General features: G+C 46.1%; 3 protein-coding genes across 5 annotated transcripts; 1 reads left to right on the top strand and 2 right to left on the bottom strand.

Moving 5' to 3' along the window:
- Window positions 1–301: 301 nt before the first annotated feature.
- On the bottom strand, window positions 302–1,849 carry slirp (SRA stem-loop interacting RNA binding protein). Its single transcript, XM_057058783.1, has 4 exons — window positions 1,684–1,849; window positions 1,174–1,232; window positions 750–857; window positions 302–617 (listed from the first exon to the last, which is right to left on the bottom strand). The coding sequence occupies exons 1-4, from the start codon at window positions 1,748–1,750 to the stop codon at window positions 549–551; spliced, it is 303 nt and encodes a 100-aa protein (XP_056914763.1). The 5' UTR covers window positions 1,751–1,849; the 3' UTR covers window positions 302–548.
- A 368-nt stretch (window positions 1,850–2,217) lies between these two features.
- alkbh1 (alkB homolog 1, histone H2A dioxygenase) lies at window positions 2,218–7,385 on the top strand. 2 transcript variants are annotated; one of them, XM_057058780.1, is made up of 7 exons: window positions 2,218–2,704; window positions 3,134–3,242; window positions 3,405–3,567; window positions 3,640–3,730; window positions 3,933–4,126; window positions 4,248–4,502; window positions 6,567–7,385. In XM_057058780.1, the coding sequence occupies exons 1-7, from the start codon at window positions 2,567–2,569 to the stop codon at window positions 6,568–6,570; spliced, it is 954 nt and encodes a 317-aa protein (XP_056914760.1). In that variant the 5' UTR covers window positions 2,218–2,566; the 3' UTR covers window positions 6,571–7,385. The 2 variants fall into 2 exon arrangements, with proteins under 2 accessions (XP_056914760.1, XP_056914759.1); XM_057058779.1 differs by lacking the exon at window positions 6,567–7,385 and having other exon boundaries at window positions 2,220–2,704; window positions 4,248–5,487.
- Window positions 4,988–7,005, bottom strand: ldah (lipid droplet associated hydrolase). Of its 2 annotated transcripts, XM_057058782.1 has the most exons (6): window positions 6,872–7,005; window positions 6,592–6,726; window positions 6,313–6,476; window positions 5,967–6,207; window positions 5,500–5,582; window positions 4,988–5,417 (listed from the first exon to the last, which is right to left on the bottom strand). In XM_057058782.1, exons 1-6 carry the CDS (start codon window positions 7,002–7,004, stop codon window positions 5,223–5,225), a joined length of 951 nt encoding a protein of 316 aa, XP_056914762.1. In that variant the 5' UTR covers window position 7,005; the 3' UTR covers window positions 4,988–5,222. The 2 variants fall into 2 exon arrangements, with proteins under 2 accessions (XP_056914762.1, XP_056914761.1); XM_057058781.1 differs by having other exon boundaries at window positions 5,967–6,476.
- Window positions 7,386–13,593: the final 6,208 nt, after the last annotated feature.

Here is a 13,593-nt window from a genome sequence, read left to right as displayed (position 1 = left end):
CCACTAACTTTAGACATGAGTGAGTTTAGACAATATAGCAATATTGTCAGACTATCAATCCACTGGCTGTGTATAAACGCTGAAGGAGTCATTGGGAACTACAATAGAAACAGCACACGCTGCAGAGCTCTGGCGAGCTGCTCATTTCCCCTAATATTGTGAATTAAACCCAGAACTACTGCAATGACTTGGATTACCTTCATCCAGGTTGTCTTCAGAGGGTGAGCCTCAGCAGAAAGATCACTGAGGTGGCAGATTATGGACTCTGACTCGGATTAGAGAATCAAGAGACCACGAGAGAGCTGAGTTATCTTCCTTTAATAGAGATTGTTCATTTGCCCACACACAGAGGATCGTAGACTCTGGAAATGGACAGGAGCCATCCAAAGTTACATTTTATAGTACAGTAGGATGCAGATGTTGTTTCTGAAGGGGGACCATATATTACAAGGGTTTTATTACTGTATTACTGAAGGAATGTGCTGGTCCATAGGCCACACAGCACGATCAACATCATGACAATAAATAAAGAGGTGGCGTGTGAATGATCAAGCATCTTCAGAGGCTCTGTTGGTCTTCTGTCCTACAAAAAGACGTCGGTTCCTTTGTACCTGCAACTGAAAACAAGTAATCATTTGTATCAGAGTCCAACTATGTGAAGATTCAAAATGTCCTGGGATGTATAGAGCATATATTGTGCTATAAAGTGGAAATATGAGTGCAAGTTGGGTGAGGTCAAGAGGTTTCACCTTGGACCCCTCCAGCAAGTGGGGCTCTTTCTGGAGAGCATTGTTCAGCCCTTCCTCTGAAGTAAAACCCACCCAGCAGAAGCCCTTATGGAAACCAGTTTCTTTGTCCTGGTAAAAAACACACAGTCAGATTAAGCGACGTCCTGTCAAGGCACCGTGCTGCTGCAGGAGAACCTTCCGTTAGGGTTAGGGATCAAGAGATCATCAAGCTGGTGATGCTAAATACTTCAAAAGAGCCAATGTGCATTTGATCCAAAAACAAAACCAGTGAAAATGATCATCCGGACCTGCTGCAGTTGTTGAAACCTATATTGCAATTAGAAATATGTCGAGACATCAGAAGAATGGCAACATATTACTTTAACAACTAAAAACACATGAAAGCATTTTTCTAAGCAAATAAGTGCAGAGATCGTGAACTTACAAATGGCAGCAGACACTTCTTCACTGATCCAAACTGTCCAAAGTATTCCCTCAGCTCGTCTGAGGAGGAACACACAGAAGCTATTTATAGCCATCTGTAGACAATAAAAACACAAGACACACGTGCAGGAGTAGCAGGAGCAGGAGGAGACACCAGATCACAAACCCTTCATAGGAAGTCACTCTGGCAATGGGGGTCTCTGCTCAGCATCACACACACACACACACACACACACACACACACACACACACACACACACACAGTCAGTCAGTCTCTCACACACACAGACAGACAGACAGACAGACACACAAAGTCACTCACTCACTCACACAAACACAAAGTCACTCACACAAACACAAAGTCACTCACACACACTGAGCGCAGACACCGTTAGCTAACAGTTAGCCAGCAGCTAACCAAGCCGGCTCAGATGGCCCCTGTAACCCCTCAAGCCCAGCTATAGCTACAGTTGTCGGGCTCCTGCTACTTTCAGCCCACTCATTTACTCACTGCCAGCAACCGTCCAGGGCACTTTGGAAACAAACACCTCAAACACTTTCTTCGAAGAAGCCGCCATGTTTTCAGCTACCGTCGTTGACCTGTGACGTCATCTGAGTGTATCGCTTCCGCGCACGTGCTACTTTGTGCGCTTGCGCTTAGTCCCGCGAGCCGATCCGTCCCGTCCCTAACCAAACATACCATAATAAGCCATTTCAAAGCAAAATAAGAAATATCCCTGACAAAAAATGGGCAAGTGATTAAAAATGAAGTGACAAAGTAGAATTATTTTGAAAAGAAATATAAGCATAAATTCTCAAGGCTTTTTCCACAAATCTTGCTCAAATTGTTTACATTTCATTTTATATGACTTATTGTTTAATGTGTTTTAAACTATTTATTTATATGTATTTGTCGATTTTGTCAAGTTTGTTTTCTTGTTTTGATTTCGTTGAATAATGTCTTGTTTCGATATAAATCAAGCACGGCGACAACATTCCGCGCATGCTCACAAGTTACACATGCGCAGAAGCGACGTGACTCTAACCGGGTTCCGGGGTCAGAGCGAGCCCTGGCAGTGGGATGAAGTTGGCTTCACATTTGGTGCTGGCGGCGGTTAAACGTTCTGGAGTATTCTCGTTCTCGCCCGATAATCTTTTTTTTTAAGGCTCGTAAAGGTTGTGTGTGCACAGGCAGGGAGACGTTTGAATAAATTGTTCCGATGCTGAATATTAATTAGTACAGCCATGGGAATTTTGGATTTGCTAGCTTAATCCGAGTGAAACCACGATGAAGTTTGATTTAAATTTCTGGACAAAACAAGCAATAATCATCTTAAATTCCCAAGCTTTAGACTGTTGGAGTCTGTGAACCTAACTTCACCCAGCAGGCCGTCATGGCCAAGATGGCTGCCTCCATGGTGGAGACGGGCGAAGATGCCTTCAGGAAAATGTTCAAGCGCTACAGAACAAAGCATCCTCCGCCAGATTTTAGTGACGTCCTTGACTTTTCTACAGGCAAACAAAGTGACAAGGTGACCACAATGATGACACTTGGAGCACCTGTGAACCTGTACTGTGTCCACAACAAGCGGTCAGATATTCATAATTCATTTACTGACGCCAGAAGCGCGATTACTTGGGTCACTGTCTGTCAGAGCAGTTCCAAAGTTAAACGTAAAGAGATTATTTGCTAGGTGTTCAGATCGTGCCCAGCAGGGGTCGCATCACGTGCAGATAGGGGTCCGGGTGTTCAGGGTTTGCAGCTGAGGGGGGTCCAGGCTAAGAACAGAACAGCACACTGAACAGCATCACAGAAGCTTCTGCAGTGATCTTTCACGCTGTGGCATGCATCATCCAGAAAAGATGTTATAAAAAGGAGGAAGAGGCATATTAACCAGGTTCTTCGAGTGCAGTTTGTCTAAAAGTCCATCCATTAACCGAGGCCTCTTTATTATGGTTAGATCATTCCAGTGAAACTGGACAAGGCTGCAGTCAGTGACGTGGAGGTGACCAGGGTTGGACTGCAGCCTGTCAGAAACTGGAGAGCCTTCAGTTTGCTGGAATATCCAGGTGAACATGATCTACTCACAGTCATTGAGGAATAATTGTTCCATACACCCTCAGCAAAATCAAGATGTTTAGTCGGGGAAGAGCCAACAGGTGGTCGGGGACCAGGTTCTTCCTGTGCACCACACATTTTTCTGACCAGTCTGTTTCCTCTTTGTTATTTAGGGTTCGTGTTTATCTCCAACCCATTTCAGCCAGGCTGCCAGGCCTTCTGGGTGAGGCAGTGCCTCAAGACCTACCCTCAGAAACCCAATGTCTGTAACCTGGACATGCACATGTCCCCCTCTGAGACGCAGAACATCTGGGAGAAGAGTGTGCCTGTCCTTAAGTGAGTGCACAGAGCTAGCGTGTGTTTGCTAGCACCGCTCCTCTCATGAGAAATGTGGCATCTCGTCTCCAGAACTAGTCCTGCTGTAAAAAGGCAAGCCAAGACTCTTGTTGAGAGGCTGCGATGGGTCACTTTAGGTTATCATTACAACTGGGACACCAAGGTGTGTATGGCCCCCTGACGCAACGCACACCATGCTCTCTCTCTCAATCTCTCTCCCTCCTTCCCTCCTCCTTCTCTCTCTCTCTCAAACACACACACGCACACACTGAAACCTATCTTTAGATGACTCTTGGAAAATGACCTGTTTTGGGCTTGCTGCAGCCATGTGACTGAGCCAGTTGTGGCCCCTTGTTTCTCTACAGGCTTATTCTGCGGACCATCACACTCCATTTCCTCCTGAGCTCCACCTGCTCTCTCGCCACATAGCTGCTGCCTGTGGGTTCCCCAAGTTCAGTCCAGAGGCTGGAATCCTGAATTATTATCACTCGGACTCATCTCTGGGAATCCACGTGGATGAATCTGAATTGGACCACAGCCACCCACTGCTGTCACTCAGGTCAGAGGTTATAGGTCACCGTGGGAAACATTGCGCCCCAGTTACTGATGTTACTTTAGCAGCTGTGTCGCAGAGTTAAAAAGACATTCAATTTCACAGAGATTTCTTTTCTGTGTGATAGTTTCGGACAGTCCGCCATCTTCCTCCTGGGGGGCCTCTGTAGACAAGATCCTCCCACTGCCATGTACATGCGCAGCGGAGACGTGATGGTAATGTCGGGCCAGAGCCGCCTGCGGTACCACGCTGTCCCGCGTATCCTCGTGGCACCTCGAGGTCAGACACCAGTGGAGGTGGAGGGCTGCGGACCAACCACAGCACTGCAGGCCAGCTCTGTGGTGGAGCCCTTGTCCCAGGAGGACTGGGCGGTGTGCTGCAGGTACATCCAGAGCTCCAGAGTCAATGTGACACTCAGACAGGTGTTGGGCCCCGGGCAGAATTTTCCAGATTCTACTTTTCCTACCCCAAAGACTCCTGGAGGGCAGGAAGGGGAGAACCATGATGGAGCATCAGGTAGAGACAAAAGGAAGAGGAGCAGTGTTGAGACAGCAGAGACGTGAACTTTTACCTCCCAGAGGATTTACCCCACTGAAGAGAAGACACGTCCCAGACAAGGACGGATGAGAACGTTTCCACAACACACCAATTGGTCAATGACAGCTTCCAAAACACCAGGAATCCACCACCAATCACTTCACACTCAAATGAGCCCACCCCAGGTAACAACCGAGAGAACTCCTGTGGCTCTTCCCCCAGCAGCCGTGTCTGAGAGACTGGGGAGTCTCCAGAGAGACTGGTCGTAATGGTGCTAGCAGCAACAAGTGCAACGACGTGTTTAATCACTGTCCAATAAATGACCAGAGATTTAAAATTGGCATTGCTTTAATAACAATCAGTCCACACTTTTATTACAACAGAGGAAACAGGGCCGGTTTTCCTGAAGTCACTCGGCCTCATTGAACACTTTTGCCACAGGTGACGGGTCGTTAAGTAAAAGCAGTGCAGAGTCAGCCAGACGCGTCTCGTGGAGAGTCTAAGCGCATTGATAAAGGGGAGGAATGACTGAATTAAGTGCAATTAATGTCATAGGAGAAGAGCATCAATCGTAGGTCCTCAGATCTGCCCTGATCCATTGGACCACCATCCTGGCAATGTCACTTCCTGCATCCAAGACAAAGGCGTGGCGAAAGCCCCGTTCACACAGTCTTAAGTCTCCGTGAGGGAACGCCTTCCTGATGTCATAATAATACTGGGCAGGACACCAGTGGTCTGTGGCACCGTAGTAAAATATTAGCTGAAAAAATAGACACAAACATGCTTTAATCCAACACCAACGTTAGCGCAATAAAGTGCAGTGAAGCAAACTGCCGTCTTACTTTTCCCAGATGTCTCCTGATTGTCCCGTTGTCTCTTTCCAAAACCTTCTCCATCTCCTGGCCTGCCATGTACATTGCATTGGCTGCACACAAGAGAGGAGGCATGATGATGATGATGCTCACCCGTGAATCATGACAAACCAGCAGTAATCCCAGGTTAATGAGCCAAGCCCCTCGGAGTGATCCTTAACGGATCAAAGTTTAACGAGCTCTTCTCTGGCTTACAATTCCTTTCAAATTCATTCAGGACTCGGAGTTCTTTGGCCAACAGCCAGACAAAGGAGCAGTCACAAAGGTAATAAGGGGGACGTTTTAAGTTCCTGGGTGTGTTGGTGCAGCTGCAGAGCCTCCATCTGAACCTCCTCCTTCAGCAGTGCTGGGGGAGGAGGTTGTCTGTCCCACAGCTGCAGATACAACAACAGCAGCCAATCAGGAGGAGCTTCAGAACAAAGACAGTTGAAGTGAACCTGCACAGTCTCCACTCAGCAGTTCCACCGTGGGCTGGATCACAGTGTGGTCCAGAGAGGGGATTCCACCCAACAGCAGCCTGACCAGGCAGGCTTTCAGCCCCTCAGGCACCAGGGAGAGCAGGAACACGGGCAAGTAGGCCAAGTACCTAAAGTAACACAGGACTGGGGTCAGAAGCCTCCCCTGAGGAGTCTGAGCCATACGTTCTATGGTGGGAAACAACATGATGGACTTCATCACCTGGAGAAGGGGACACACAACTTTTAGATGTGGAAATCGTAAAAAAAAAATGCTAATACTAAACCAAAGAGATGCTGGCCAACATTTACCACCAAACTCCCAAACCTTTAGATCAGGGCTCCTCTTCATTATCTCCAGAATAATGTAGCAGCCAATGGAATGACCCACTAGAACCAGGGTGGTTCCTCTGGGCACATGAGTCCTGATGAAGGCCAGCTTGTGCTCAACCTGCCCACTCAGTCCAAACACATCACCGTCCTCTGCTGCTCCTGGACAGGGGAAGTTAAAGGGTGTTATTATTCAAAGGGTGTATTTTCATGCTCAGGCTCTGATGATGCTCCACTGTCACACTGTTCCAGATGAAAGGATCAAAGGGAGTTTTACCCTGCAGCATGTCCATGGAATCGGGGGGTGCACAGTGTCCAGCGTGACTCACAGCCCACACGGGGTGGCGGTACCGACACATGCTGTGGATGGTCTGCATGAAGGTCCTGTAGAAGCCCACCACCCCTGGGTTACCTGGGAAGCCCAAAGCACAAGATCAGTCCTGATTCGGCATCAGGTCAAAGAGTGAAGTACGATGTCCCAATCATCCTGGAGTTTGGATGTCCAACCTGCCCTTTTCCAAAGCAGTCAATCGATCGATCCATGCAGCCAGACTCACCTGGAATTATGAGAAATAGCAGCCTGCATCCCGGCACACAGGAACCAAACTTCAGGAGCTCTGTGACGGCTCCGCAGCAGTAAATGAACTCTGTCTGGGCTTCACAACCCCTTTCGGGCACAAAGCCATCCATCTCGCTTGGTCTGAGAAAGAGAGATCAAATGAGATCCAAGATCTCTACCAACAGCTCCAGTAGGTCAGCTTCCAGTAGACAATGACAGTAAAACCGAGCACTCGGAGACTGCAGAGCTCCACCCAGCACCTCATTTTCTGTCACTACCACCCGAACTGGATCAGTTGGATTGCCTCCCTTGAGTTTGAGATCATTTTGCTCATCGTGCACTCGAGGGTGGAGCATCAATGACTGAGGTGGCACCTTCTCCACCCTGTCGTCTACAGTGTTTATCCAGCAGGAGCACAAGGTGGATTTATGATCAGACTCCTTGGCTTTGATCTACGGATGATCACATTTCAACATTTTCTGAAAAGTTCAATAAAAACTGTTGACAACTTATTTTGCAAACAGTGAAAAGTTCAAAACCCTTTCTTTATGAGCCGGTTAGGTCCAGTTCATTGATTTGGGACTAAAGGTCGCAGGTTACAAACACGACGAGGTGCAGCAGCATGATAAGATTAAAGTCGTTGTTTGTGAGCTAATTTATCAGCAGGTCCAAAGGCTACATCGACTGCTGACAGCTCACTAATGCATTTACATTTCTTATTAGAGAAAGCAAACGGCTTGAATTCTTCCCGGTGATGCCGAGTATGCTATTATGTAAGGACTGACTGATTCCATTCATATAATCTATGGCGTACAGAGGTTCAAAATATTAATAACAATTTAAAACTATGTGTTGGATCAGAGTTTAAGCATTCGTAATTTAGTCTATGAAGTCAATTTAGTATCTTTTACCTGCACCATTAATTTGAGGGCTTCCTTCTTTCTTCTTCTGGTTTTATCAACAGTTTGCATCCAAGCTGTTGCATTACTGCCATCTATCGGCGTGTGTGTTCTTTACTCTTCTGACTTCAATAGTCCGGTGTTTTCTTCTTCTGCTGTTTCTTCAAAAAACACAAAATAAGTGTGTGCGTGCGCGCGCGCGCTCTACAGAATTACATTATTCCTTTTTATTTTACTTTTCAGTTTCATTCAGTTTTTCACTTCCTGATATATTCTTTAGTTTCTCCTGCTCATCAACATGCTTCCCACCTTGTTTTCCTATAAAATGTAATGAATGGTTTTATCCTGTTCTTTAATCATGTATCTTTATTCCTTGTCTCTTCCCTCCTGTTCCTACCCACATATCATCCTTCTCCAACTAATGGAGTAAAGCTATGAGAACATGTCCTTTATTTCCATGATTACACCATTGATTTTTCCATTATTTCTTTTATCCCTGTTTTTTTTCAACCAATGTTTTAGCTTCCGTTCTGCCCAGAGTTGTTTGAATTAATACCGTGTCTGCTTAGAAAGACTCTTTTGCATATCTAGCTGCCAATTCATTTCCTTGAATTCCTACATTCTTCATTTCAATTCTTTCCATTTGGATAACTTAATTTAAGAAAGCAAAAGGCTGAGTTTAAGACAGGCTCCTGGCCAGATAGACCGATCAGCATTTGGCATGCTCACTGTCCTACTGTTCACTTCCTAACTGAAGTCAAAACTTAGAAAAAGAAAATTGAATTGTGCATTTGAGGCATCAGCAGTTACCTCCTGGTCATACTCAGAGGCTCAGGGCTATTGGAAAACCCAGGAAAGCACTCGAGCCACAGAAATAATCCTTTAATCACAGAATCTCTTGCCTAACTCGAGATTCTAAAAAATACACATTGCAGTTACAGAATATACGGTTTCTGATCAGAATAAAAAGTACGAGCAAGATTCACAACGAGCAAGATTCATTATCCTCTTTTGTTATGCTATTATTATTATTCCATTCAAACCATCCAATAATGAGAGTGAAGAGGCACGAGACTGAGCCGCATTGTCTGCTGTGTTTGTTCATTTTTAAGGCTTGCTGTGACAGTGTGATCATGGTAGAATAGGAATGCTGACTGGAGCAAATACAAAGGAAAATCGGACAGTTCCGGTCCTGTTGGACGTGTGTTGACTGTATCATTGTGTGACTCTTTTAGTCTTGTCGAGGCTTCAACCTGCATTACTTTAGCTTGCATTGGGTGTGTTGTGGCTTGTGTGTTTGACCTGACCCTTGTCCCCTACAGCTCTTTAATATGGTTTGCGGGACACTTGAACACTGTCTTTATCAGTGGTTTTATAGTAAATTAGCTTCCGGTTTATCTGAAAAGACTGTCGAGGAGTAGAAAGTAAGGTTTTGAATCCAGCGTAATCCCACAGCGAGAGTCCTTGAACGCGAGGGGTCTCGATTTCCAGAAATGGTACAGTAATATTTGGAACAGAAAGGGGAACAGTCAAAAAACCTAAATTGGCCTCTCCACTGGCTGATACGTGAAGGTAGAGCTCCATTTTATTGTTCTCTGCAGTAACATTAGAATTATAGTGATAGTGGTTGAAGCTGGCCAAAGCCACCCAATTATACCACTGCCTCTCAGGCATCAGCAGGGCCCTATGAGCTTGTTGAAGAGCCACCTTCCCCGTCATTTTCAGTGGCAAGAGAATCTTTGCCTTTACTTTATTTTCAACATTGAGAACAATTTCAAACCCCTGAAGTGAAACTTCCACCTCATTTTCCATGGATCCGATGACATTCCCAGTGAACTCAGCACTGTGGGAGATCAACAGTGCAGCTTTGGAGTCCAGAGGATGAGCCTCTCCACTTATATCCACGATGCTTTTGGTCGCAAAGGGAACGTCAGTTTCATATCTTGCCTGAACTAGAAGGTGGCGCCAGTCTGCTGACTGAGCCATCAGGCTGTGATTGAGCCTCATGACTTGAGAATCGGTTTTTCCTGCAAAGTATAACTCAGCACTCTGAAAACTCGCCTTGAATCTTATATTGCTTGTGTGCGTGCCTTCATCGCCGTAACCTTGAACAGACCACTGGCCATTGCCGCTGGTTTCACTGCTTATGCTCAATTGGTCAGTTTGGATTATGGCTGCCAGTTCGTGCTTCACAGTCCCAAGACTCACAGTATCAGTTGCTGCTATGAACAAGCTGTAGTCCCAGGCTGTGTGCACAGCTACATGCACGGCGCTCCCCAATGCAAAGGTCATGCGGTTGGCCAGATCTGAACGGTATATTTGTGTTGTGACCTTGGTCCAAGTATGAGCGGAAGCCTCTGTGGAACCTTGAGTGACTGTTAGTGATCCTTGGTGATCGATGGAGAAGGTCGTGTGGGTGGCTTTCATTGTTTCCGTGAAGAGCAAGTTCTCCAAACTAGCCGTGGCCTCAAAGCTGTGCTCCAAGAACTCCAAGGGGGATGTTGCTCGTGAAGTAACGCTGCCTGTAAACTGTGGGTTTCTTAGCGCAGACGTAAAATTTGCCATTTTTCCCGTGGTTACAAGAGCATACTGCGGAAAGTTCACCTGAAATTCTCCCCTGAGTTTGCCGAACGTCGCGCTACAACTGTCACTGGAAATCTCAGAGGCCTCCATCTCTGGAACAGGAGGCATTTCTATTTGGAAGTCTGTTAGGTTCAATGTGGGGATGTGCATGGCAGGAAAGGTTATTTCTGACAGGGTTATTTCTGGAAAGGTAAGATCTGGCAGTTGAAACAGGTACAGCATTTTGAGTTCCCCAAAAATGGCCTCGGGGTCGGGCATTTGGATCTCAAATCTTTTTATTGCTTCTATCACCAGAATGATTCGAGATTTGAACCGATCAAAATCGATGGTACAGCCAGGAATTTTGTAGCGGTTGAGGATGGTGAACTCAGGGACTGAAATCTGAGCTGGTATTTGAAGCTCGTGCAGTCTGTTCAGATGAAGTGTGAACCCAGGGACTACAAGATCAGTGAGGGGTACAACAAAAGTAGGAACTTTGATCTCAGCCCCAGTGAGTCCCTCCAGAACCCCGGTTGCCGCTTCCTTCATGTGACCTATGAATCTGTCATTCTTTCCCAGATATTTTAGCCTGTCCAGCAGCTGGCCCAACTGCACCGATATGAAGGCGACCATGTTGGAATAGAACATACTGGCTCTGTGGAGGTAAAAGTATATTTCCTCTCGGATGTCCATGTTGGAGATTCTTTCTCTGACATCCTCGAGGATGTCTAGCACTTTTATCTTGATGTCATTATAAATTGTGGTCTCAATCACTTTTTCCAGTTTCCTGAGGGCATCGGAGATCTTTGTGCCTCTGAGTTCGTCCAAAAACGCATATAAAGAACTTTTGACCTCTCTAAGAAAAACTCTGACGCCCTCGATTTTTCGCACAATGTCAAATTTTTTTAACTGCTCATTGATTTGATTCGTCAATGACACGATGTTTTGATTGATCTCTGCAACAAAAGCTACATAGTCCAATTGCCTCATTGACTTAAGCGCCAAAGAAATATATCGAGTTAGGTCCTCAATGCTTCTCTTAAAGTCAATTGATTTGACTTGTGTCACCACTTGTTGCAGAGAGTGCATCATCTTCTCATAAGCAAGGTGGACATTGAGCAATTTGAGAGCATCTACAATTAGCCGCACAGTCTCATCAATTTTGAATTCCCTGATGAGAATCACGACTTGATCCACTAATTCCTTGAATGAATCATCAAGGCCATACTTCAAAAGTAGATCCCTTATGTAAAAATATATTGCATTGAGTTTGTTGGGTATTTCATATTCATCAATCCAGTTTAAAATGATGTCATTCATCATCTCGATTCTTTCAGACATTTGCGAATATGAGAGCCGATACGAGAACTGGTCAACGTAAGCGGCCCATTCGACGGAGAGAACATACTCCTCGACAGCCTGAGAAAACGAGATGAGGTCAAAGGTCTCAATGGTTTGTTTCACTCCCAACGTTTTGTTCCGGAACCTTTCCGACATCTTACACTTGGAATCAGCCGTTTTGAGCCATTCTGGTAACATTTCCGTGTGCTTGAAGAATTCCTGAACAGCATCAAGTACTTTTATAAGTGACTGCTTGATGTTATACTTCATCTCAAAAGCCTGAAGCTGACGTCCAGCCTGGGCAAGCACAGCTGTGACCTTGGCAGCAAAGTGACCAGACGTGATGTAGCCTCTGACCGCAACTGTGAGCGTTTCCAGTCTTCCGGAGACGTCGGCGATTGTATTTTCCAGCTTCTTCCAGAATATTTTCATGCCACTCTCCAAGTCCTCCACTGTCACCATAAACTCCTTCATGAAAAAATCAACTTTCGTTTTGACTTGATTAATCTTCTTTTCTGAGACCAGCTCTTGCACGAAGTCTCTCACTCGCTTTGGAAGTTCCATCAGTTTGACCTTGGCGTCCACAATGATCTGATGAATATTTAGGCCTTGGATATACCGTTGCAGTGATACCAAAGCTTGTATAGTCGTGTCCTTGATCTGCTCCAAAGCGTCTGCAAAGCTCTCGATGAAGGGGCTGCCAGCGATATAACAGGCTCTGCTCTTCTCGTACGTCAGACCTACAGTCATGCTCAGCTCCTCAACTCCTCTCCCCGAGTAGTTGGTTTTGGTGTATTTGCCGAGAACATCCGTCAACAATAAACAGGAAACGTTGAACCCAATAATTTTGGGATTATTGTAAAGACTCACGTCTTGAGAATAAGTGCTGTTGTTCAGTTTAGACTTAACTGTCCACGTTAGTGATTGGTCAGTTGGTGTCAAGAGTCCACTAACTTTGTTTTCTGCATTGGTGGAAATGTTCTCGCTTTGAAGCATGTGCAAAGATTCCAGCTGGCTGTGGTGGGAGTAGGCCAGAGCAAGAGGCTCAGCTGTCAACAGCAGTGTGCTGTCCAGCTGCCCAGTGTGGTTCCCCTGGAGATGTATATCTGTGTCACTCCTGGCAAAGGCGTCCACTGTGAGTCTGAAGGGCACGGCCACAGCGCGGACGGCACTGGCAAAGCGTAGAGGATCAGAAATGATTCGCACGTCACAGTTTGAAGCCCAGGTGAATCCCGCAAATGCAAGATTACACTTGTGGTTGAGTTGGGCATTGCTCACAATCCCGGTGGTGTTGTACTTTGCTGTCCCGTAGTTGTTGTCGTAGCTGAGACTATATACATGTGTGAAGCTGTGATCTCCTCTGTGAGCTCCCCTCATACTTCCTCTCAAATCCACCTTAAATGGCTCCAGCTTCATATAGCCTCCATTGCTGAAAATGACCTCATGAATCTTCAGATTGTTTGTCAAAGCAAATGACAACAAAAATGGCTTCATATCAACTTTGGAGTTGTGATTATAGTAAACATCTTTGTGAAGGAAGTTCTTGGTTTGGGACTCCAGCGTCAGCGTCCACAGGGTGAGGGTCAGTGAGTGGCTGTTCTCCGTTGTGAGTTCCTTTATTGCTCCCATGGCATTGCTGGTAATGCTCAGAGCTCTTCCATTCAGGACAACGTTCACATGGTTCCTTGTAGTCGCATCGTATGCGCGGCCTGCCAGTAGAGCATACAGAGACGCCTCCTGAGGTGTGACCTTTCCCTCCATGGTGCACTCTCCTCTGCTGTCCACAGCCACTGCTGAGCTTCTCAGGTCCAGAATGGCTTTACCGCCGCTTTCAATGGCACCACTGAGACTGACCTCCACCTCCACTGGGGTGCACTGAAAAATCTGTGTCACATTTGTGGACAGGTGGCTCCTGCTG

This window comes from Takifugu flavidus, chromosome 16, assembly GCF_003711565.1.
Source record: "Takifugu flavidus isolate HTHZ2018 chromosome 16, ASM371156v2, whole genome shotgun sequence".
Lineage (NCBI taxonomy): Eukaryota > Metazoa > Chordata > Actinopteri > Tetraodontiformes > Tetraodontidae > Takifugu > Takifugu flavidus.
Note: the sequence above shows the minus strand (reverse complement) of the source record. Positions and strands in the feature narration are given on the sequence as shown.

What these genes read in the sequence shown, in the direction of transcription:
- slirp (XM_057058783.1), bottom strand. Translation starts at nt 1,750, where the DNA reads ATGGCGGCTTCTTCGAAGAAAGTGTTTGAGGTGTTTGTTTCCAAAGTG. An exon ending in GCCCTGGACGGTTGCTGGCA is followed by an intron (nt 1,233 to 1,683) that starts GTGAGTAAATGA and finishes GTTCCTCCTCAG; the next exon opens with ACGAGCTGAGGGAATACTTT. An exon ending in AGAAGTGTCTGCTGCCATTT is followed by an intron (nt 858 to 1,173) that starts GTAAGTTCACGA and finishes GTTTTTTACCAG; the next exon opens with GACAAAGAAACTGGTTTCCA.
- ldah (XM_057058781.1), bottom strand. Translation starts at nt 7,004, where the DNA reads ATGGATGGCTTTGTGCCCGAAAGGGGTTGTGAAGCCCAGACAGAGTTC. An exon ending in GCTATTTCTCATAATTCCAG is followed by an intron (nt 6,727 to 6,871) that starts GTGAGTCTGGCT and finishes TGGGCTTCCCAG; the next exon opens with GTAACCCAGGGGTGGTGGGC. An exon ending in TCAGGAGACATCTGGGAAAA is followed by an intron (nt 5,418 to 5,499) that starts GTAAGACGGCAG and finishes CTATTTTTTCAG; the next exon opens with CTAATATTTTACTACGGTGC.
- alkbh1 (XM_057058779.1), top strand. Translation starts at nt 2,567, where the DNA reads ATGGCCAAGATGGCTGCCTCCATGGTGGAGACGGGCGAAGATGCCTTC. An exon ending in CAGTTTGCTGGAATATCCAG is followed by an intron (nt 3,243 to 3,404) that starts GTGAACATGATC and finishes TTTGTTATTTAG; the next exon opens with GGTTCGTGTTTATCTCCAAC. An exon ending in AAGAGTGTGCCTGTCCTTAA is followed by an intron (nt 3,568 to 3,639) that starts GTGAGTGCACAG and finishes TCTCGTCTCCAG; the next exon opens with AACTAGTCCTGCTGTAAAAA.